The following is a 22,880-nucleotide window of genomic DNA, read 5'->3' as shown; positions in this document are numbered from 1 at the left end:
GTTCTTCGGTGCCTGAGCCGTGCAGTACAGAGTGCTGTGCTATTGCTCGGTACCTGGGCCTAGCCGGAGCTGTTAGAGATAATTGCATAGCCACTGTCAAAAGAGATGGATCACAACTGTTGCCATAACATCGATGAAGAATTCATGAACTTTAGACGAACTTTGCTTCATTATAATACCAAAACACACCTCCTGGTCGAAGGCTACCCGCCTCCAAGACTGACCACACCTCGGACACTCCTCCCTGCGCACGCGTGATGGCCTCGCTCGAGAAGGGCGGAGATATGATAATTGAATTCTGAGAAGGGCGGAGACCCCTGAGGCAGAGGAGGAGCAAGGTGTGTTACTGAGCATAAAAGATGACTTCTGGACAACGAAAATTGGAAGCTTCCCCACCAAGGACCACAACGATCAATGACGCAGCATCAGCTGGACCCGGGACCGTTAGGACGTCGTGAGATCAGCGGTGGTAGCTATAACCTCTCTCCCTCCTCTCTCTAAACTTAACTTTACTTTTCTCCTTTCTCTCACCCATCTCTAACTATCGTGTGCCGCTTCATGGGCAACACAATAAAGTTTCACTGTTTGATTACTGCTATCCCCTTTGGTGTTGGTCACCTTAATTTTGCACTTTCGAGATCGTAGCAAAGGAACCATCATGAGTCCACCGAGTGGACCGTGACACCCTGTCCCTCAGAGTGAGAAGGGGATTGCTCGTGCCCCTGCCACACTCCCACCCTGGCTCAGCAGCAGTGGACACAACAACAGATCATCGTTTCTCTCCTACCAAATTTGCAAGCTGTTGTTGAAAAGGGGAGATCAAACAGAACAAAAAACCAGCCCAACTGTGCTTACCAAACCATGGCCCTGTCACCAATCCCCCATACCTTCTCAGTTTACATTGGGCCTTAAATTACCTAAAAGTTAGTTTCAGTGGTTAGACACACAGCTAGATTGTTCCTTTAATTCCACAGATACAGACCTTGTGTCTATATGCACAAATACCTAAAAAATTAGTTATGCAGCTAAGCAAGCAGGCCTGTCCCCCATGTGTTATCAAAAGACAGGCTTCTTATCAGAAGCCAGGTACAAATACAATAGCCAACTTCTACTTTTATGCTTAACATTGGGCCACATTCTTCACTCTGCACAGAATCTCATCACATATTACTTGAATCTCAAAAAACACAAAGCATCATAAAAAAAGAATGCAAGTTACATTAATCAAATTGTTTGAAATTTTAATTGAGATCCATATTTGTTTTGCAACAGTTTCTCAAAGGCTACACTACGATGAAACACAAGAATCATTTTGAATGAGACTAAATAAAAGCACAAAACCCAGGAAGTAATTCTGCATTTGAGAAGACTGAATAGAAAAGCCTGATTTTAACTAAGATCTACAGTATTACCAAGAGCATTAGGGAACGTCCTTGCAAAAATTCCTCCCTTTAGTTAAGGCTTTGAAAAGAAAGTTTTTCAGAAGTATGGAGGCAACTCTAATCTCAAGGCAATAACTGATAATTAGAAGCCCTTAGCATCCTTAAACATAGAGCTAGGAAAGTATGTTCTAAACAAACTTAACTTTACAGTAATGAGCTATTAATCTTATTAAAATTAGATTGATTCTCACCACTGGGATCTGGCACTGTAATTGCCAGTCACTCAGTTGTTCCTAATTTATTGGATGAATCAAATAATGCAATATTTCATGGCCGGTATTGTTTTATTGTCTAATATTAATTAAAAATATTTATGCTCCTACCTTTCAGTCCACATTTTAGTACTCATACCTATGGCTTTTACAACATCTTTGTGTCAAGTGTGAAAATTTCATTTAAAAAAAACAGGAACCTGATACCATATAGACAAATCTTCTCTATATTTATGTTCAAAAATATTAATTTTCAAAAATGACCATTTATAAATGAAGAGTCTGCTGGTAGCTTTCTTCCAGCTCATGTTTACCCCAGATTCTACTGAGCTTTTCCTAATTTAAAGCATCCCTTTTAGAGTGTCCTGCTGCCTCCATGTGGAATCCGTTTCCTCCCTCACCCTCCCCCCTAAATTCATTCTGTGTGTCCATGAACTGTTGAGGTTTAAAGTCTTCAGCTTGTTCATGATCTTCCTTATCTGCATCATCTACTTGACTAGTTTCCTTTTTTTCTGCTTCTCCTTGATCAACACTTTCATATTCTACTTGTTCCAGGTCTGTTCCATCTATAAGTTCTGCCTGTACTTCTTCCATCTCTATTTGATTTACATGCTCAACATGTAACTGCTCCACATGAACTTCAGCATGTTGTTCAGTCTGAATGTGTTCAAATTCCAAGTAACTAATTTGCACCTGTTCTTGCAGTTCCTCTATCTGTGTGCCTTTCACTTGACTGTCCTGTATGAGATTCTGGTGCATCTGTTCCACAGTTACCTGTGCAGGATCCACTTGTACCTGAATTACTGGTAGGACATGGACTTGCTCCACTTGTTCTATAATAGTCATTGATGTTACTGGTTCAGCTTCCACAGCTTCCACTGGAAGAATCTCTTCTGTCACTATTCGTTCTGAAATACTGTGCATGTCTTTGAGATGCCTTCTCAGCTCACTGCCTTGCATAAACCACAAATCACATAAGGTACAGTGATTGGGTTTGTCACCGGTGTGTATTACCAAATGATCTTTAAATTGATCCCAGCTGTTAAACACACTGTTACAGACCTGAAACAAAAGATACAGTATGTTAAACAGTGCCAACAGAAATACAACAAAGTATAGTGCCTATTTCACGTAACAGCTTCACATAGTATAGCTTCTTGCTACTTGGATTAAAAAAACCCAACATGTACTTTAGAGGTAAAAGCTAAGAAGTCTGCTTCAGATGAACAGAAGACCTGGTATTTACTGATTTTTAAGAAACAGTGTGCCATTTTGAGTTGTGCATACACAATACCTACAAAATTAGGTAGGTTAAAAACAAATTAAGGTTAGGAAGACCAAAAGCCCTGATAGAATTAAAACTGGCCAGGGACATCAAGAGGAACAAAAAAGCTTCTATAGGTATGTCAGTGATAAAAGGAAGACTAGGGAAAATGTGGGCCCTCTCCAGAAGGAAACAGGAGACCTGGTTACCCAGGATATGGAGAAGGCTGACATACTCGACTTCTTTGCATTTTTGCCCTTGTCTTCACCGGCAAGGGCTCCAGCCACACCGTCCAAGACACAGAAGGTAAAGGCGGGGACTGGGAAAATGAAGAATCACCCACTTTAAGAGAAGGTCAGGTTGGAGACCATCTAAGGAACCTGAAAGGGCACAAGTCCATGGGACCTGATGAGATGCATCCGCGGGTCCCGAGGGAACTGGTGGATGAAGTGGCTAAGCCACTATCCATCACATTTGAGAAGTCGTGGCAGTGAAGTTCCTGCTGACTGGAAAAGCGGAAACATAACCCCCATTTTTAAAAAGGGAAAAAAAGAAGACCTGGGGAACTACAGGCCAGTCACTCTCACCTCTGTGCCTGGCAAGATCATGGAGCGGATCCTCCTGGAAACTATGCTAGGGCACATGGAAAATAAGGAGGTGATTGGTGACAGCCAACATGGCTTCACTAAGGGCAAATCATGCCTGACAAATTTGGTGGCCTTCTACCACAGGTTTACAGCACTGGTGGATAAGGGAAGAGCAACTGACGTCATCTACCTGGACTTGTGCAAAACATTTGACACTGTCCCGCAGAACATCTTTGTCTCTAAATTGGAGAGACGTGGATTTGACAGATGGACCACTTGGTGGATGAGGAATAGGCTGGATGATCGCACTCAAAGAGTTGTGGTCAAAGGCTCAACGTCCAACTGGAGAGCAGTGACGAGTGGCGTTCTTCAGGGGTCGGTATTGGGACCAGTGCTGTTTAACATCTTTGTCAGGGACATGAACAGTGGGATTGAGTGCACCCTTTAGCAAGTTTGCCAATGACACCGAGCTGTGTGGTGCGGTCGACACACTGGAGGGAAGGGACGCCATCCAGAGGGACCTGGACAGGCTTGAGAGGTGGGCCCGTGCAAACCTCATGAAGTTCAACAAGGCCAAGTGCAAGGTCCTGTACGTGGGTCTGGGCAATCCCAAGCACAAATCCAGGCTGGGTGAGGAGTGGGTTGAGAGCAGCCCTGCAGAGAAGGTCTTGGGGGTATTAGTGGATGAAAAACTGACTCTGAGCCAGCAATGTGCGCTCACAGCCCAGAAAGCCAACTGTGTCCTGGGCTGCATCAAGAGAAGTGTGGCCAGCAGGTCGAGGGAGGGGCTTCTCCCCCTCTACTCAACTCTTGTGAGACCCCACCTGGAGTACTGTGTCCAGCTCTGGGGGCACCAACATGGACCTGTTCAAGTGGGTCCAGAGGAGGCCACGAAGGGGCTGGAGCACCTCCCCTATGAGGACAGGCTGAGAGAGTTGGGGTGGTGTAGCCCAGAGAAGAGTAAGCTCCATGGAAACCTTATAGTGGCCTTCCAGTATTTAAAGGGGGCCTACAAGAAACATGAGGACAAGGGGTAACATTTTTAAACTGAAAGAGGATAGATTTAGATTAGATATAAGAAATTCTTTCCTGTGAGGGTGGTGAGACACTGGCACAGGTTGCCCAGAGAAGTTGTGGCTGCCCCCTCCCTGGAAGGGTTCAAGGCCAGGTTGGACGGGGCTTTGAGCAACCTGGGCTAGTGGAGGTGTCCCTGCCCACAGCAGGGGGGTTGGAACTACATCATCTTTAAGGCCCCTTCCAACCCAAATCATTCTATGTTTCTGTAAAGATTTATGAGTCAATACAGCATTTGAAAGTTTTCTTACTTTAACCTTATGTGAAATTCACATACCCCAATACCCCAATAAATGTCTGGTGCTAGCTATTTATGTAATAATATCTTATGATGAAAGTGTAATATAAACTGTCCTTTTACTGAAGTTCTAGATGCAGTACTACTAGCCAATGTTTCCTTATCAGCTTTCATTTTTTCATGGCATTGTAAGATTCACCTGGCTAGACTAAACTCCCCCAATTTGCCATTTCAAAAAAAATACTTGAGTGATTTCAGCAGATAAAAATCTCTTAAAACTCTATCCCTTTAAGTCTCTTCCAGCTAAAAGTACTGCTTTGACTGCAGATGTACTATTTTCACAAAGCACTTAAGTACACTTCCTTCCCTTCAACTGGCACTGAGGTAAGTAGCCCAAAAACAACATACAAAGACTGCGGAAATGAATGAGGTGCCAGGGTAGGAGAGAGAAGAGTAGGGTAGAGTCAGGCTCGGAGTAAAGAAACAGGCTCAGGAGTCTTTCTCCATGCAAGTGTTCTTGGCTGCAGAAAGAAGCAAAGAACACGCATTTCACCGTTGGCACCCCTTCACTGTTGGCAAATATTTTTGAAACAAAATGTTCCATCTGCTCAATTTTCAGCAACAGCACAGAAGGATGATGGAGTATCTGACAGGAATTAACTCAAGGAACAGGTTTGTGTAATGGAGCTGAATATTCCCATTTTGCTGTTTTAGTCTTAAAGCCATGTTTTTGATGCTACTGACATGCTTTTTTTGTCATCTGTCCCCACCCCCTGGCTCACGCTTTAGAAAGAAGTTGAACACACACTTCTTAAAATACTAATCTTCTAGATAAGCACTCAAAATTACTTAGTCATACATAAAAGTAATGACTATTAATAATGCCCAAGCACATAATTACTGTTCTTGCCACATGGAGCCTAATTCAATACTCAAGGCATACAATGAAGAGCACCAAAAGTGCTCATCAAGCAAGCACAATTTTGTTTTCCCCTCTTTGTTCAGTGAGCCAAGATTTTATTTATTGAACACTAGTCTAATTTATTTCCAAAGAGAAAAAAATTCAAGAAAAATTTATCCAATAATTGCTGTAGTTGCTGCAGGCTGAAATAACACTAACTCACATTCACAATATCTGTTACAGAGAAAGCTATGAGGTGAAGCAATTAAACCAAAGGGTCACAAAGACAAAACAGTATCTTCAATAAAGCTACTAGGTACAATTTTGTGTTATACAGTAGTTTTCATGTTCAAAACACTTATCTTTAAGACAAAGGTATGCTCCCAAGAATTAACCAGACTAGAACAACAACTAAATGATGCAACAACATCGGTAAAACTTCTGATTAAATGATTTGATTAGCAGCACACAGAATTCATTCATCTCCTGCCAGTATTCGCTGCTTTCTGTGAATATGATCACTCTGGTTTTTTGGAACAAATAAAGCCAACATCCAGCAGTTTTCTTTACTACACAACCCAGCTTAACCTCAAACCACAGCCATTCTGTGAACTGAATAAGGCGAGAGCCTTAAGGGGGGGAGAGGGGGAAGTGTGTTTTTATTTGTGACTGTCACAGCAGTGGAACAGCAAAATGGCAAATAAAAATGCTACAACCAACCTCATATTTCATATTTTTTAGCTTTTCAGAATCAACATTTAAAAGCTAAGTAACATTCTTCCAAACAGCTTGTCAAATGTCAGCTACATATAGTGACCAAGTACCCTAGCTATCCATCTACAGCATTTATATTTGCTTAAAAGACATTACAGATTATCATCATAAATTGGAATGACTTTCCAGACAAAGCCAATATCTTGGTATTAAAGAGGAGGATAATAAAATAGTAAATTAAATAATACTTTGTATTTTGGACTTTAGTGAAACATGCTCGCAAGCAGGAAAGGCCTAGGTCAGCACATCAAGAACCTTGAAAAGGAAGCAGAAAGATCAGCAAGATGCAAATGAACACTTACCTATCCACAAGAAACTCTGATTAACAAAGTATTATGAAGCTCCATATCAGTAATTCCCTATTTTAAATAGAACTATTTAGATATAAGAATTTACCCTCATGTTGTGGTTGAATGCAATCATTATAATTTATTTTACTAAAAGTAGCTCTTGGAGACATAAGCCCACTCGCCCACTCTTGTTGCCTTTCCTGCTCAGTACTCCCACACTCCCTTAACGCAGGAAGGAGGTATATAGCCTCAGACTCTGCTACTTCCGTTACTCACCTGACATTCGTACAGCTTCTTTCTTCCCTTTTTAGCTCCAGCTCCAGACTGACAGGCCGTCAGGTGACATTTGAGTGTGCTATTCCTAGCAAAACGTTCATGGCAGTTTGGACATTCAAATGGTTTTTCACCTATTAAGACAGACACGTGGATTTGTAAGCATATAAAACCAGGCAGTTTTCAGTCAGGTCTCCCTTCTTCCCCTCTCCCTTTTGTGTAGGTTGATAAATACACTGTAAAGACGTGGCCAACTAGATTGTTCTACAGAAGAGAAAGACATTCTATGTAAACTTTATTTATGTAAATAAAAGGGCAAAAACCTAATGTGGAGTCATAATTCTCATTTATAAAAAAAATAAAAAAATAAAAAAACCCAACAGTATAACATAATTCCCAGTGCCATTTAAGGTGCATTTAGGTTTTTATGAAAGTTAGATTACTATTCTGACAAAATGTCTTAAAGAAATAGCAACTATTTCTCTCTTTTCATCTGATAATATTAACAATTAAAGACTCAACATTAGCATATACAAAGTGACATATTAAAGGAGGAAGTATTTAAATAATACAAAGTTTTATTTCCAAGAACAACTACTTTCATCCAAAGTAGTATATTGTTATTACCTTCATCAAGTAGTAACAAAGAACAACTGGTGTCTCTGTTTACTAATTTCATCAAGCACAAATGCAATGAAATTCAAGGAAATTGAAGCACAAAAAATTAGGAACAGTGTATTTCTTCTGAAAGTCTGATAATTAATCTGTGGAGGTACCGATATCAACAGAACTACTGAAACAAACTACTTAATGAACTCCAAAAGAAGCTGAGACATTTCAGTGAGTAACACAAGAATCTATTCTAGCTAGATTAAGTTTAAAAGCCTAGCTTTTCATGAATGCAGTAGTTATTGACTACTGAGATGGAAAGTCAATAAACCTGTATTTTCAGAAGTGCCTAACTAGCTTTTCAAGAGAAATCCACAAGTAACCTATAATTCTCGCTTATACACCTAAAGACCACAGAAAAATGTTAAATGGTGGGAATATTCCCCTTAATGGTTATAAAAGGCTCTGGTTTTAGAAACTGTTGTACAGGTAATACAGAGGATGCTGAACTGCCATCAGTCTTGTAGATCAAAAATCATGGACTTTGCACGAGCAACCAAATACATTGGTGAGCCAAGAGAATACTACCAAACAAAACTCACACCACAGACTTTCACCTGCCCTGCAATCTGGTCACATTTAAAGGAGTTACTTGGAGCAAGGCACTGCCCAGTCAAGGACAGATTTATTCTGTTCTTACTCAAATTCTTCAATAATCTTCAATGTATTCTGTCAAAAGTATCTGAAAGTGACAATTCAAAGACAACAGTGGCAATATCCAAAGGCCAAAAGACATTGTATGACTGCTTGCACAGTGCAAATCAATGCTGTGACCTTGGCTACACTGGTCACAGCAGTGATGGAAGACACAGAGAGCGTGTCAGTCTGCCTCTAGCTTGAGAAATACACTGACAAGCTGGGGGATAAACTCCTCTGCTAAAGGTGGCAACTTGCTTCCCTTCCCCCAGGTGTCATCAAACTACAAGTTTAGTCTCATCTAAGTAAGATTTTGTAAAGAGGGAGGGTTCTGGCCTGATCTAAAAACTATCTTTTTTCCATTTATGAGAACAGGTGAGATTTCACTTGCCAACCATAAGTAACTCACAGGACAGAAATTCTGAGCCAAGATAGTCCAATATTGTGCTGGTCCTTTAAAATCCTACAGCCACAGGAATGAGATTGCCCAAAATAAATATTTTTTAACCCAAAGACATTAACAACACAGTGAATTTTGTCTAATTATGTAAGAAATACCAGGGAATTCAACCATAACCATAAAGCTGCCATATCATTATTTAGATTGGGTTTAGAGAGAAATAGTAAGCCTACTTGGGGTTTTTTGTTTGGGGTCTTTTTGTTGTTGGTTTTGGGTTTTTTTCCCCCACAAACACAAAGGCAGGTATTTATCAAATGAACTTCTTGGGATCATTTATTAAAGGTATGTAAATAGAGTCCATTTATTCACTCCTATGGAAGATGTTATTTGCAGTTCAAAATACACTTCCTGTAAAACATATTTTAGATTTATTAAGAATGGCAAAGATCTTGATTCATCTTTCCTAAGAAGTTTGTATAATCTGCATGCAAAATTACTTCAGTTACAGGGTTTTCAGACAAGGACTGATTAATTTGGCTGCTTAGAGCATATCACAACTCCTTCACTTCCATCTTTGCTCATGTGAGCACACACATACTCTCCATAAAAGGAAAAAAAAGAAAGAAAATAATCAAGAAGGCCTAACTTTGAGAAATATTCAGCAGTCAAAATTCCCCATAAAATCAGAGGGAACCAAAGCTGTTCAGTATTTCTTTCTGCTAGGGGATATAAGCTTTGCAAAATACCAGGATTAGACAAACACAATGAGAGCAATAGCTTCATTTCTGTATGAGGAAATTGCTCTTATGTAAGACAAAGTAGAGCTACTGAACTCAACAGGTATACATTATTTAAGTGCAGCCTTGCAGAATTTCTGTCCTATGAATTACTTATGATTGGCAAGTGAAATCTCATTCTCATAAAGGGAAAAGAAAAAAAAAAAAAAAAAAGAGAATCATTAGATCAGGCCAAAAAACTTCCCTCTTTATAAGTTCTGGAGATGACTTTGTTAGTATGTTCAGTTACATGACATACAAGACAATTTTGAGTTTTTTCCCCAGAGATTCAGAAGCTGCTTAAGGCACCGTACATGTGTGAGAAAAACTCCATAGATCTCCTTTTCTTTTACTGAGACAAAGATAATAGCCATTGGTAATGTCAAATTCCTGCATCAAAAAGAATTACCAATCCTGATAAGGTCTCTATTTCTGCTCCAATTGCTACTTTCATGTTATTGCTGGTGTTGTGATTAAGCAGCAACAGGATCAAATACTTTGTAGGACATTTTCTCTCTTGTCTTTTAATTGCATTTTCGTATTCAACCAGTGCTATACAGAATTAAGAACTTAGCCTTGGGCTCAATGGGAGTTTTTCCACTGACCTTAGGAAACCACAGTTAAATGGTAGTATCTGGTTTAATTTTAAGCTTAAGGCTTTCAAAACACTGAATTGGAAGTCATTAGATTCTAAATATTTATTGATACAAGTATAACACATGGAAAGTACTCTGCATCTCCTGTGATATGCTAAGTTGCTTCATACCCAAAATCCTTTGTCACAACAGCAACCAACATATTGTGATATTTGGGTTACTCTGTCAATCCACCACAAACTTTTCTCTAAAAAGACTTTTGTTAAGTAGCTTGTATTTAGATTGGTCATTGTGGGAATATAATGGAAGATTAGTGAGGAGGACTGTAAACATGCCCAAATACATCACACTAATTGTTGCTTAGCTCTGTGTGCTTGACAGGTCAAATGTCTGTGTTTAGATAACACAGGCCTGTGAGAAGCTCAGAGGCACCTTATCAAACATCCTTGAGATTCCTGCCCTGCTGTGGGAAAGATCAAAGCACAGTGGAAAAGTACGCCTGCGAAAATCCCCGATATATACAGGTGAAAGCAGCAGGTTCAAGCTCTTTTCTTTCTCCTCTTTCTGGCCAGCAAGGACCGAGCTCTGCAGTGCCTGCATCCCCGCTTGCATGCCTCTGCCCGGGTGCTGCTGTGGAGATCCCCCAGGTCATGAGGTAACAAGAATAAATTTACTCTTTGCACTTCATCTGTGGTTTTGTGGTTGTTCCTGCATCCTGACTGTGCTGGCTCACACAGTTATAATGGAGAAACACTCCCTATTTCATTGGGGACAAGGATTTGCCAAAGACTTTTTATAAATGCAACTTTTAAGGGGCTATTGGGAGTAGACTGGGTACAGTGTCATAACATCAATACTCAGCAGTCCCATACAGAGATGCAAAGTTCCAATTAAAAGGCTTTAGCAACAACAAGCCACAAAATAGGACTGCTACCCTCCATTAAATTCTTACTGATAACTCATGACTGACATATTAAACAAGATCAGAACAACACATATTTTACATTCAGAGAGCTATCTATATAACGCTCAGTTATACATTCAGATAGTACAGACTTTTCAGCAAGATGAATAGCATCTCAACCTCCCATATTATACAGAAGGAGCACAAGTCATTTTGTACTCAAAAGATACTATCCAGATTTCAGAGGCAGATTTTACAGTAAAAGTTACTATAGTCACTAGAAGTGTTTTGCTGTGTTAATTAACAAAGAAAATGAAATCATACATGAGATGTGGTGGTGCAATTCTACCATCCCCCACACTCTCTACTTGCTGTGCAAGTGCTTGGTGTGATTCCAACCCTCTTCTGGGTCATACCAACCTGTGGAGGTAAAGACTACTAATGGTTGGGAACCAGAGCGTTAAGGCACCCCTTTGACGAGTCTGGCTCCTGCTCTCCTTTGAAGTGGTTATAACAGTCCATCACCTCCTGACAGCTCAGTACATCTGTACCCGGGATGTGGTTGAAGGAAAACAATAACAGAACTGCACGTCCAGCAAGTTCTGGGCCCATGCAACTGGTGGAAAACACCAAAATATTTCATCACTCGAGCTGGGCTGAAGTGGAAAAGTACCTGATGGAAGTCAATTATCTTGGACCCTATATATTGCGACCCCAAGTGAGACCCTTTGAGCTCTCCTGGATCACAGCAGGCCTGTGACCAGCATCTCTCCTGAGCTGGGACACCTCTCAGGTATCAACTCCTCGAGGTACCCTCTGCTCTGACAAGAGGCCAGGGTGAAGTCAACCTACTCAAGTCTCAATTATCACCCATTAAGGAATGACAATGCATTGTATTTACTCCAAACTCGAGAAAAGGGAAATTTTAACTTTGGGCTAGCTTCTCTTTCACTCACCTCTCTACCTGCCAATGTGTTATTTTCACTAGTGTGGGTACATACTTATTTTAGTGGATCCAAGTATTTTTGCCTGTATGTTTTGTGTTTGTGAATATGCATGCATGTATATATTGATTTAAGGTACTGTATAGTAAATTAGAGTGAATCTTGTCATCTTCAAATCTGTAGTTAAGTCACTATTTTAATTGTAACATATTTTACTGAATTATTTTGTAAATCTTTAAATTGGCTAATGATTAAGTGCTGCTAGTCATTAATAAATCTTGATTTGCTGCTAAAACCATTACCGTGTTAATACTTTCATCCGTGACAGATGTCAAGAGCAAGGATGAAACTTTCAAACAAGATGGTACAAGAGAGAGTTGTTACAAGGGTATTTTATGCCTAATGCATTAATAGGAATTTGCTCAGAAGTTCTGTTAAAGAAACCCTTTAAACTGTGTATTCCACTGAGAAGCTCATGGTTCAGATCATATTTCAACAGAAACATTTACTAGTAGAATTGTGAAAATAAGAGTAGCTTGTCAGTTTGGTACGTTTGAAGAAGTGATATAGGTATATTAAGAAAGTTAAGCATAACTGTAAAATAGTTAGCTATAGTAAACTTAAATTGTACTTTAAGCTAAAATTCCTTTAACCTGTAAAAGCAAGGCATGTCTGAGCTGTAAAAGCAAGGCATTTCTGAATTGTAAAACAAGGACAAAGGACTGGGGCCTCTGACACCCGGAGATGGAGGACACCTGCATACCCAGAGATGGAGGACACCTGCACCCACCCCCCTGCAGACAAGGGGCACCTGTGATTTTCAACCCAGAGGATGACTCCCCATTCAAGGATATGCATCACACATCAAACCGAGAACCAAGGAAGATGGCACCGCTCAAGGATGCGCATCAGATCACGTTTCGATAAGATGGAGGAAAGCATGACAATGTTGATAAGCGGATGACATCAATCTCAAGGATACACATCACGTCTCAGACAAGATGGAAGAGACTGTTAATACAGAAAATTCTAGGACTATTTACACATCATTATGAATATGTATGTTTGTATTGTAAGACCTCATGAATATGTATGAGATACCTGCATTTAAGTCGGGGTTTCACTGGCTTAAGGTGTGCATGTTTGGTGGAGAGATCCCCCATGCACCCAGCGCTGAAATAAAGAATGCCTGCTTTCTAACACTCTGAGTTTTAGAGAGTTCTTCTCTGACCGACTTTTATGGTATCAGAAGAAATGCTTTAAGAAATGATTTTGAAAAACTCTTTAAGATTTAATAGACCTGAGAGAGAAGCTTCATTAGCACTTTCTAGTTTTAGGTGCCTATTTTTAACCACCTCAATCCCTCATATATATCAATGGAAAACAAACAAACAAACAAAAAACCCCAGCATTTTAGTTGTAACTAGAAGCCAAGTATTTCTAGTATTCAGGACTCGTGTTCTCTTCAGCACATTCTCTATTTCCCCAAAACATGCAAAAACCCAAAATGCTAGAGCCAAAGCCACAAGTACAGGACCATAGCAGTGCTCTTACCTGTGTGCTTCCGGAGGTGTTCTTTAAAATGTCCAAAGTGGTCAAACTGCTTATCACAGTACTGGCATATATGTATTTTTTTGCCAGGTCTTTGCTTCTTGCTGGCACCACCTTCATCAAGGTGGTAACAGGTGAGGTGCTGTTTCAAAGCACTCTCTCGTAGGTACCTTTTATTGCATGTGTCACACTTGTAACTCTCAGTAGAGTGTGTTTTCATGTGTTCCTTAAAATGGTAAAACAATTTAAACGAACGGTTACATTTCTCACAGTGGAATAAGTTCTTCACATGTGACAGCTGAAGTTCCACAATTTCAATACCTTCTACCTGTTTGCATGAGGGATCAGTTGCACTATCACCTTCTTCTTGGCTCTGGCATTTTGTCTCTCCCTGACGATACTTACTGGTGATATCTGCCAAAAGAGCCAAAGCAGATTCATCTGATGTACCTGTTGTCTGTATGTACTTTATAGATTGCTCTGCAGAAGCTACTTCAAGTGTTTCTATGCCGTCATCTTCCACTTCAATTGTCCCCTCAGCAATCTCAACCTCAATTTCAACAGGCTCCGATTCTGCAGATGGCAGTGTTTCTGTGATAACATTAGAGGTTTCAGCTATCTTCCTCTTTTTTGGTTTATTTTTACCTTGCGTTTGATTTGATTCTAAGGGTGATGAATTTTCTTTGTTCCTGCAAAGCATTTGCATAAACATAGTTAAGATCCATAAGCACTGACATAACAATTCCTGCCTGATACTGAGCTTCTGCATTAAACACTCACTAGCTGTTTCACAAAGCAGCTGAATGATGAACAACCACATAACCTGCATGCATTTCAGAAGCTAATTTGTCCTTAATCTATACTCTTTAGAGCTGTAGAATAGTACAGTTAAAGCTGTGGAGCCTTTGACATAAGGTTACTAAAGTGTTTTAAATAGCTTTGCTTGAACAATACACACCACCTATCAAGAAGAAAGGCCAGTTAGCCTAATGAAATAGGTTTAGCTAAGAAACTTGTGAAATTCTGTACTTGGAAAGAAAACTCTCCCAAAGGAATTATTTGGCCTGCCTACTCAGAAATAAGATTCAAGTCCTTCCTCTTAAGCTCTGGAGTGCATGCAATTGCCTGCAGCACTTACAGCTTGTTAGAAAACACTACAGCTGTGACTTCACACAATGATTATAACATCTTGTACTTCAGGAAAGCACACAGCTAACAGCTGAGATTAAAAAAAAAAAAGCCCCTGGGATGTGGAAAGAGTATTCTAATTTAGTCTTCTGGGCTTAAACAAAACCCCCAGCTCTGTTCCTCTTCTCCTTGCACCGTAAACACACAACCCTCTTCTTCCAAGGTGTCAGGGATATCCCATCTCAAACACAGACAAAGCTGAGTAGGCCAATGCTTTCAAGTTACACCCTCGTGATTATCCAAAGCACTTACATGCTGGAGGTTTTAATACTGGTTATCAGTTTCAAAAATGAGTGGCTCTCTTCCCCTCAAATCAGACCGATAAAAGTAATTTGTGCTTTTACCTTCCTTTGCAGCCTGATGAATCCTTTTATGTAACCTACTCCCTTATCAATTTCAGGTTTTCTAATAATAGGAGAGATAAGGTTTTTCTCTAGTATCTATGTCATATGGCAGAGATGTGTAGCTAATGACCTAATGCAGGATACACCTTATTAAATTACACCTTACTATATTCAGATACAGGAAGACTGAGCAGATAAACTTAATTTTATCTAGTCGGGATTTCTGATGTTTAGGTGGTGACAGTTACTTTGCACATTCTGCAGAGCTCCAGGATCACATACCAAAATAATAATCTGCTCAGCAAAGAGGAGACTACCATCCTTGAGCACATTGTGTGGCTCAGGTGTGAAACTTTGAATGGGGGATACACACATACAACACACTGTACTTCAAGAAATAACAGCTGGTTGTTTTCTTTCTAGTCTAGATTATGTGATGTACAACTCTGATGCATTACACAAATGGTTAGTTCTATAATAATCTCTACTTTAGCTGAACTTTCTGAAGCTTACCCCTTTCAGTCAAAGCTCAGAGGCACTGTATTGCAATTCTTCACCCTCCTACTATGGAGGAGAAAAGAGACTAACAGTGCTACTCAAGTTTGATTTTCTAACCAAAAAAAACCCCACTAAAAAAAATAATTTCAAAGATCTATGAACAATAGGAATAACTCTAAGAATAGACTGGCTTGCACATGTGTGTGTTAAGTAAAACATTTATTTCCTCGTAACATAAGAATTACAGTGTTTACTAGTGATGCATAACCAACAAACTGCATAACATTATACAATAGTGGGAAATAATTGCAGGCTGGACAGTTTAGCTTGATGGACTGATCTGAATCCTGGTTCAACAGCTCTAATGGTGTACACAGACTTCAAGTGATACCAATTAGAATATACTTTTTCAGTTTCAAGTCTCTTAAATTTCTCAAGCAGACAGCAAAGGTCTCCTTTTTTTCCTGAATGAAAAAGTTCTTTTGGCGATACCATGCTTAATCTTAATAATGTTAAAAAAAAGGGTGTTGGTGGGGTTGGAGTAGGACTAGAAATGCACAATCCCATCTTTCCTATTAAAAGAAACCAACCCAAACACATACTTATTCAGCTCTGCTACCAATCCACAGAATAAGTCGATTCAAAAAAAAAAAAAAAAAGAAAAATCAACACTGATGTTGAAAACCAAGTTTCCAGTGTACCGCATCATGGAGGTTTTGTTTGTTTGTTTGCCTACTCGAAGAACTCGGGGTCAACACCACTCTCCCTAGCTAGTGTGTCTATGGGGAGATAAAGAGGAAGCAACAGTCTTTCCTTAGCCTGAACACAAAGACCTTTCACAGCAGGTCTAGAAGAGAAAGCAAGGATAACCATAATGCTGGGAGGCATTTCTTGCCCCTCCCTCTGCTTCATGATAGATGAATAGTGTAACATACAGAAGGAATGAGAACATGACAGCACTTTGTGAAAGGGAAGGAAGGGGAAGAAAAGCAGCATGATGGGAATGGCACCTGCTTTTCTCAGGGAGTTTGGTAACAGAGTACAGTTCCTCGTACTGGATAAAAGGTGCCACAGCAACATTTGCTTAAATACTGATCCCCTATAAAACCAATTATAACAATTACATTTATTCAAGAAGTTTGAGAGATTAGTTTTGCACCAAGGAGTTTTAAAATCACTGCCTATTCTCTTGAAAGCAGAAAACTGCATGAAATCAAGATACCAGCACAAACTTGTTAATGTGGTCCAATTACCTGAGAGACATCATCACTGGGCACCCAGCTCTCAATTAGGCATGGGCAGTCAGATAGCAGAGACCTGGTATTAGTTACCACAAAGTCACAGCCCTACAATATCTGCAACATTTACCAGCTATGTCACTTATCATCAAGTTCCAGCCCAAAAACTGTGACATTCATCTTTTAGCCTTCATAATTCTGACCCATATCTTATAGTAGAAGAGTATATGGTCCCACACAAGTTTAGGAGGTTCCAGGATAAAAGAACAGCACTGCAAAACACTGGCAGCCAGCTCCTGTAAAAGGATTCTTCAGACTCTATATTTCAGTGTTGGGAAGAAGAGGCTTATGTGTTTACCTGATTTCAAGTGCTTTGATCGCTTCTAACATCTGTAGATACTCAGCTGCTTTCCAAACATCATTTGTTTCTTCCTCACCTTGGACCATTAGTTTTGCTGTATAGGTGAACTCAATTAGGTGACGAAATGCCATGTTACTTACACCTGTTTACAAGCAAGAAAAACAGCCTCTTTTAGCAATTCTTTAGTCTTACACACTTGCCTGCTCACAGTACTTTGACAGCCAGTTTCATGAAGATACCACCCTTGAAAGGCTCACAGTGGAATAAAAAGTCTACTATAGAAACATGTGAATCTGGAACAACTACAGAGTCATGCCATGGCAAAGATAAAAGGAAGAATAAGATGTACAAAAAGCTGCTTGTATAGAATAATAAAAAGTATAAAATTTAAACATAAAAATATGATCTCTGTCTCAAGAGACCTCTGAGAAGCAAGTTACCAGAAGCTGAAGTATTGCTCCAGGAACTTGCTCCTTGCCTACCAGGCAAGTATTGCTCCACATCTATCCTGTTCTTGCACCCCAGTCAAAACATCTTTTTCCTTTTAATTTTTTTTCAGGGGATGTTTTTTCCAGTGGCAATAGCTACTTGTACTGGTTTTGGCTGGGATAGAGTTAAATTTTTTTCATAGTAGCTAGTACAGGGCTATGTTTTGAATTTGTGCTGAAAACAGTGTTGAGAACACAGGGATGTTTTTGTTACTGCTGAGCAGTGCTTACACACAGTCAAGGCCTTTTCTGCCTCTCACCCCCACCCCACCAGTGAGCAGGGTGGGGGTGCACAAAAGTTGGGAGGGGACATAGCCAGGACAGCTGACCCCAACTGACCAAAGGGATGTTCCAGACCATATGACGTCATGCTCAGCAATAAAACTGGGGGGAGGCAGGCAGAGGGACCACCACTTGGGGACTGGCTGGGTATCAGTCAGTTGGTGGTGAGCAACTGTTTTCACTTGCATCACTTGTCTTTCTTGAGTTTTATTCCCCTCTCTGTTACTTTTTCCCCCCTCTTTTCCTTACCATTAAAAAAAAAATTATTTCTTTTTAATTATGAAACTGTTTTTATCTCAACCCATGAGTCTTTCTCACTTTTACTCTTCCAACTATCCCCCCATCTCACTAGGGAGGAATAAGGAGCGAGTCTGGCTGTGTGGTGTTTAGTTGCCAGCCAGGATTAAACCACAACGCTACCTCAGAACTCAAGAGCTAAGATCTAGAAAGCTAATTGATATGACCAAGCATGCATTTAAGCCCATACCAAGGATACTACATTCATTTTGAGCTTGGGCACACAACTCTAAAAGTTATTTGCATCAGACTACCTTCAATCTCCACCAAGGGCTCCTGAGTGAAATCTTGGAAGAATTTGTAGAAGAACTGGCTACAGGCAGCAAGAACAGCCTTATGAGCTTTGAAATGGTGACCTACAAAGAGAGACAAAAATTTTGGTTTAGGATAACACCTTCCTAACTCATAGTGCAAAATAAGTGCAGATGCAGAGAGGAGAATGGCTGCAGAACCACCCAGTCTACAAATCTATTTCAGCAGCATATAGTCACTTGTAACTATGGGATATAGTCCTTGTAACATGGGATACCACTGCAGCTAGCCTGTCCCATGTCATGCAGACCCTTGCTGACATCACTGACCTTGTTGAAGCTCTGCAACTCAATCAGCTGGAAGACTCACTCCAGAGTGTTTCTCTTTTCAGATATTTAAGTTATGGGAAATTCCTGTGCAAACTTTTTCCTGTATGTCTTGGGCTCAGCTCTCAGGTTTTATCCAGGCTCTCCTTGGTTTTTGCTGCTCTTACATACAGATGTACTTTATCATCACTTCTGCCAGCATAAAGACCCCTGCAGAACAGGAGTAGTTCTGCTCTGTTCTTCCCATTTTCCAGACTGTGCATTCCCCATCACTGTGTTGCCTTCTCCCTGGCACAGGCATGAACATTCATAAGGCTCCGTGAGACAGAGGTAAGGGAAGCAACATGGATTAGAACTACACAGCCACACAAGAAAACAGTTTTGAGCTCAACACATGGATTTGGTAATACTAGAGCAGGAACAAACATTCAGGATAAGTTTTGTGCAAGTGTTATCAGTGAAACTACAGTGATTCCAGAAGAGTAATTTTTTCTTCATTTGCTTACTTTTTTCTAATCCAGGCTCTGTAGGACCCTTTTCCTTCAAGTGAGTTATTGCTATCCTTTTAAGGATCAGGTGATTCTTCTTTAGCTAGGTCTGTCCTAGTAGACACTGCCTTCTAAGATATGTTTTGGATAAGAAGCAATCTTAAGTGATCTATCAGAGATCGCCTTTTCTAATGAGATAATATATGGGAGATACAGACATGCATATGATCACACTGTGATTATGCAATGCCAAGTTTAATATGGTGGACAAGTCTTTTATACTGCAGGTGAAAATCACAAGATACAATCACATGGTATAATTCTTTCTGATTGGACAGTTAGCTTTGCACATGCTCCTTAAGCTCTCTTCTGATTGGCTGAGAACTGCCACATCGACGTTGTACAAACTTCTTCTCTGCCCAGACCCACACCCTGAAGTTGTTTAACTTCCTGGGTTCTTCCTCATTCTTCCAGGGTCATTCCCTCATCACATCCTCGCAGAAGCTGAGGCTTTGCCAGTCTTGCTCATATGCAGGATTGCTCACACGTCCATTTTCTTGCAGGGACTCCTTCCGAATCCCCACATATCCCTCTTTTTGTTTTTGAGCAATCCAAACTCCTTGTAAGCCTTTTCGTAGCGATTGTCTAACACAAGAAATGAAACATGGCAAAATAATAGCAAGCACAATAATCACAATAATTACAATGATTGCTCCTTTTAACAATTTCTTCAACCACCCTATAATGGGGGTACTAACATTCAGATCCGCAATTGCTGGGGAACCCTGGATGCAGCGAGAATTTAGAGTGCCCTTCCTCGCAAACCGGAAACCCTACGCGATGCGTCCATCCGTAGGTGAGGCATCCAACATCGCTGCAAGCAGGTCCAGCCTCATATATCTAAATCAGCAGGCCAAAATAACTGGCAACTTTCTTTGAGCGGAAACATCTGCTCTCATCCTCCTGTTGGGTTCCACCCAGAGCCTGGCCACCACTCAAGGGGGAAAACCAAGGGAGTTTCTAATAAGGTTAAACACTTGAGGTCTTGCTTCTTAATATTGCTAAAGAAAGAAAGTTGAATACACACATCTTATAGCATTTGGACAAGGGACTCCGCATCCCAGTGTCAGCACCTTCTGTAAAAACTGCCGCTTTTGGTGTTCGGGGGAGGCGGGACGGACGATCGCGCGGTGCCAGATGGCCGCAGGCAGTCGCTCCGCGGCGGGGGGGCTCGTGGAGGCCCGGAGCCGCCGCTGCCAACTCCGCGCTTTAAGAGTGTCCGAAACCAACTTCCAAGTGGTCGCTGATAGCCGTGGTTTCTGCACCATTTAAGTAACCTTCGTACAGAAGTGTCATTATGAGTTATCCCTCTCATAGAGAGTATATGCAGCAGGAGTCTGACAGTGGCCGTCTCCTCTGCGGACTTGCTCTGCCCCATGCTCTTATCTGCGTCCCGCCCACTACTGGAGTCCTTTGACTCTTTCGGTCTCTCCTCAGTCCCTTTCCGGTTGGCATCAGATACACTTCCGCTGTTTCCAGCCCCTGTTGCTCGCCGCAGTCCCGGCGGCACAATCGATGAGGCAAACGGATTTTTCGGCTGACCCAGCGTGGCGGGAGCCGCAAGCAGCGTAGAGCACCCCCCTCCCTCGTCGCTCCGGGGCGAGGGGGCTGAGGGGGGGGGAAGGGGCCGGTCCGTCCTTCCGGCGGTGGTCGGGGCAGCGGCGGCGTGGCTGATATATCAAGATTAGGGGCTGGTCCGAGAGCTGCAGCGGCAGACGCCTCAGCCGCGCGCTCACTACTCATCCCCTGTAGTGTCTCTCGGATTAATTTCCATAGCGTGGTGTAACCGCTCACTTCTTTTGCCGACTTTCCTCCATCACTAACCGAGTCCCGTAGCTGTTTCCCTATGGCTTCCCAGGTAGCCGCTTGAAATGCAAGCCCTGGACTGGGGACAAGTCCCTTCTCTCGGTTCCACTTTAACAAGCCTTCTAACGCGGACTTGTCATATTTTATCCCTCTCACAGAGAGGATCAGTTGGAGGAGTTTCACTACTGCTTGCTCGTCTCTGGTAAGCGTAGACCCCATTCCTCCCCGGCCGCCGCCTCTCGCGGATCCCTGGCTGCCGTCCTGCGGAGCCTTAAAGTTACAGTGCGCTGATTCTCACCTTCAGACACCGGGGCAGCGTCTGGATAAATTTCGACCGGCTTTCCCGTAGTTAGTTGCACGTCACCGAGTCCTTTTTGGACTTGTGCTAATCTGATCGCAGCCCACATTGGTCGCCAAATATGGGAGATACAGACATGTGTATGATCACACGGTGATTAAGCAATGCCAACTTTAATATGGTGGACAAGTCTTTTATACTGCAGGTGAAAATCACAAGATAAAATCACATGGTATAATTCTTTCTGATTGGACAGTTAGCTTTGCACATGCTCCTTAAGCTCTCTTCTGATTGGCTGAGAACTGCCACATCGACATTGTACAAACTTCTTCTCTGCCCAGACCCACACCCTGAAGTTGTTTAACTTCCTGGGTTCTTCCTCATTCTTCCAGGGTCATTCCCTCATCACATCCTTGCCAAAGCTGAGACTTTGCCAGTCTTGCTCATATGCAGGATTGTTCACATGTCCATTTTCTTGCAGGGACTCCTTCCGAATCCCCACAATAATAAGCACTTATATATCCATCTTCCTTTTAAACTAATACTCTATGTGTTCTAAAGACATAAGAAGTGAGTTGTTCTACCCTATTTTAACAATATATTAAAATACTAGGCAGATACCAGAGAAGCAAGAAAGCAATCTTGTTTCAAGCTGTTTGTTTGGGGTTTTTGTGGGTTTTGGTTTGGTTTTTTTGTTTGTTTTTTTTTTTTTTTTAAACAGCGAACCAATATTTGTATAAGTTCTCTGCATGCAAACAGTCAGCTCAAGATAGGGAAAGATGTTTTTTACAATGTTTTGGAAATCCTTAGACAACACATTAAATATAATACAGCAGTTTCAAAGTGGGCTTCTATCTGAAAATATTTAGCCCCTTGTCTGGAAAAGGAGAAGCAAAATTATTAATCACTGCTGGAGACTCTGTTCAGCCCAAAATTTTAAATGAAACTCTGCAAGCAACTTGCACACCAATACAGAAGCAAGAATTTGTTAGCAGCCCAGTTTGACAGCTGACTTGTGACAAACCCAACAGCTTCCCAGCACAGCTTTCAGAATTCTCTGTATACCAACTAGTTCTCAGGCCTATACATACCATCAACAATCAGAGTGATATCTGTAAACTGGTCCTGCTCACGTTGTTCATTCAGTTTATCCAAAATAACTTTATAGTGTTCAGGGAATTCCTGGATACATTCCATCATTTCTTCAGCTTCCATGGCAAAAGGACTAGTCTGCAAAAGATGTGGTAGGACAGTAAGAATACCGTGCCACTTAGCAAATACTACACACAGTCAGGTTAGTATACAAACACAAACTAACTAGCACTTTTCAGGGATTACAAAACTAATAGAAATACCAAAGTGTCTTGGTAACAGGCTTACCTGATTTTAGCTGACAGGTAGGAAACATTAGGGTTAATGAAGT

The 22,880-nt window shown here is 41.1% G+C and overlaps 1 protein-coding gene across 3 annotated transcripts; it reads right to left on the bottom strand.

Moving 5' to 3' along the window:
- Window positions 1-1,224: 1,224 nt before the first annotated feature.
- Window positions 1,225-22,672, bottom strand: LOC141917770 (zinc finger protein 131-like). Of its 3 annotated transcripts, XM_074811247.1 has the most exons (8): window positions 20,381-20,521; window positions 19,312-19,938; window positions 18,809-19,093; window positions 18,482-18,583; window positions 17,158-17,302; window positions 13,535-14,220; window positions 7,059-7,189; window positions 1,225-2,716 (listed from the first exon to the last, which is right to left on the bottom strand). In XM_074811247.1, exons 5-8 carry the CDS (start codon window positions 17,289-17,291, stop codon window positions 1,991-1,993), a joined length of 1,677 nt encoding a protein of 558 aa, XP_074667348.1. In that variant the 5' UTR covers window positions 17,292-17,302; window positions 18,482-18,583; window positions 18,809-19,093; window positions 19,312-19,938; window positions 20,381-20,521; the 3' UTR covers window positions 1,225-1,990. The 3 variants fall into 3 exon arrangements, with proteins under 3 accessions (XP_074667348.1, XP_074667349.1, XP_074667347.1); XM_074811248.1 differs by lacking the exons at window positions 19,312-19,938; window positions 20,381-20,521 and adding an exon at window positions 22,549-22,642; XM_074811246.1 differs by lacking the exons at window positions 18,809-19,093; window positions 19,312-19,938; window positions 20,381-20,521 and adding an exon at window positions 22,549-22,672.
- Between the last annotated feature and the right edge of the window lie 208 nt (window positions 22,673-22,880).

The sequence above is a fragment of the Strix aluco genome, chromosome W, assembly GCF_031877795.1.
Source record: "Strix aluco isolate bStrAlu1 chromosome W, bStrAlu1.hap1, whole genome shotgun sequence".
NCBI lineage: Eukaryota > Metazoa > Chordata > Aves > Strigiformes > Strigidae > Strix > Strix aluco.
This window is presented reverse-complemented; position numbering and strand designations above follow the sequence as displayed.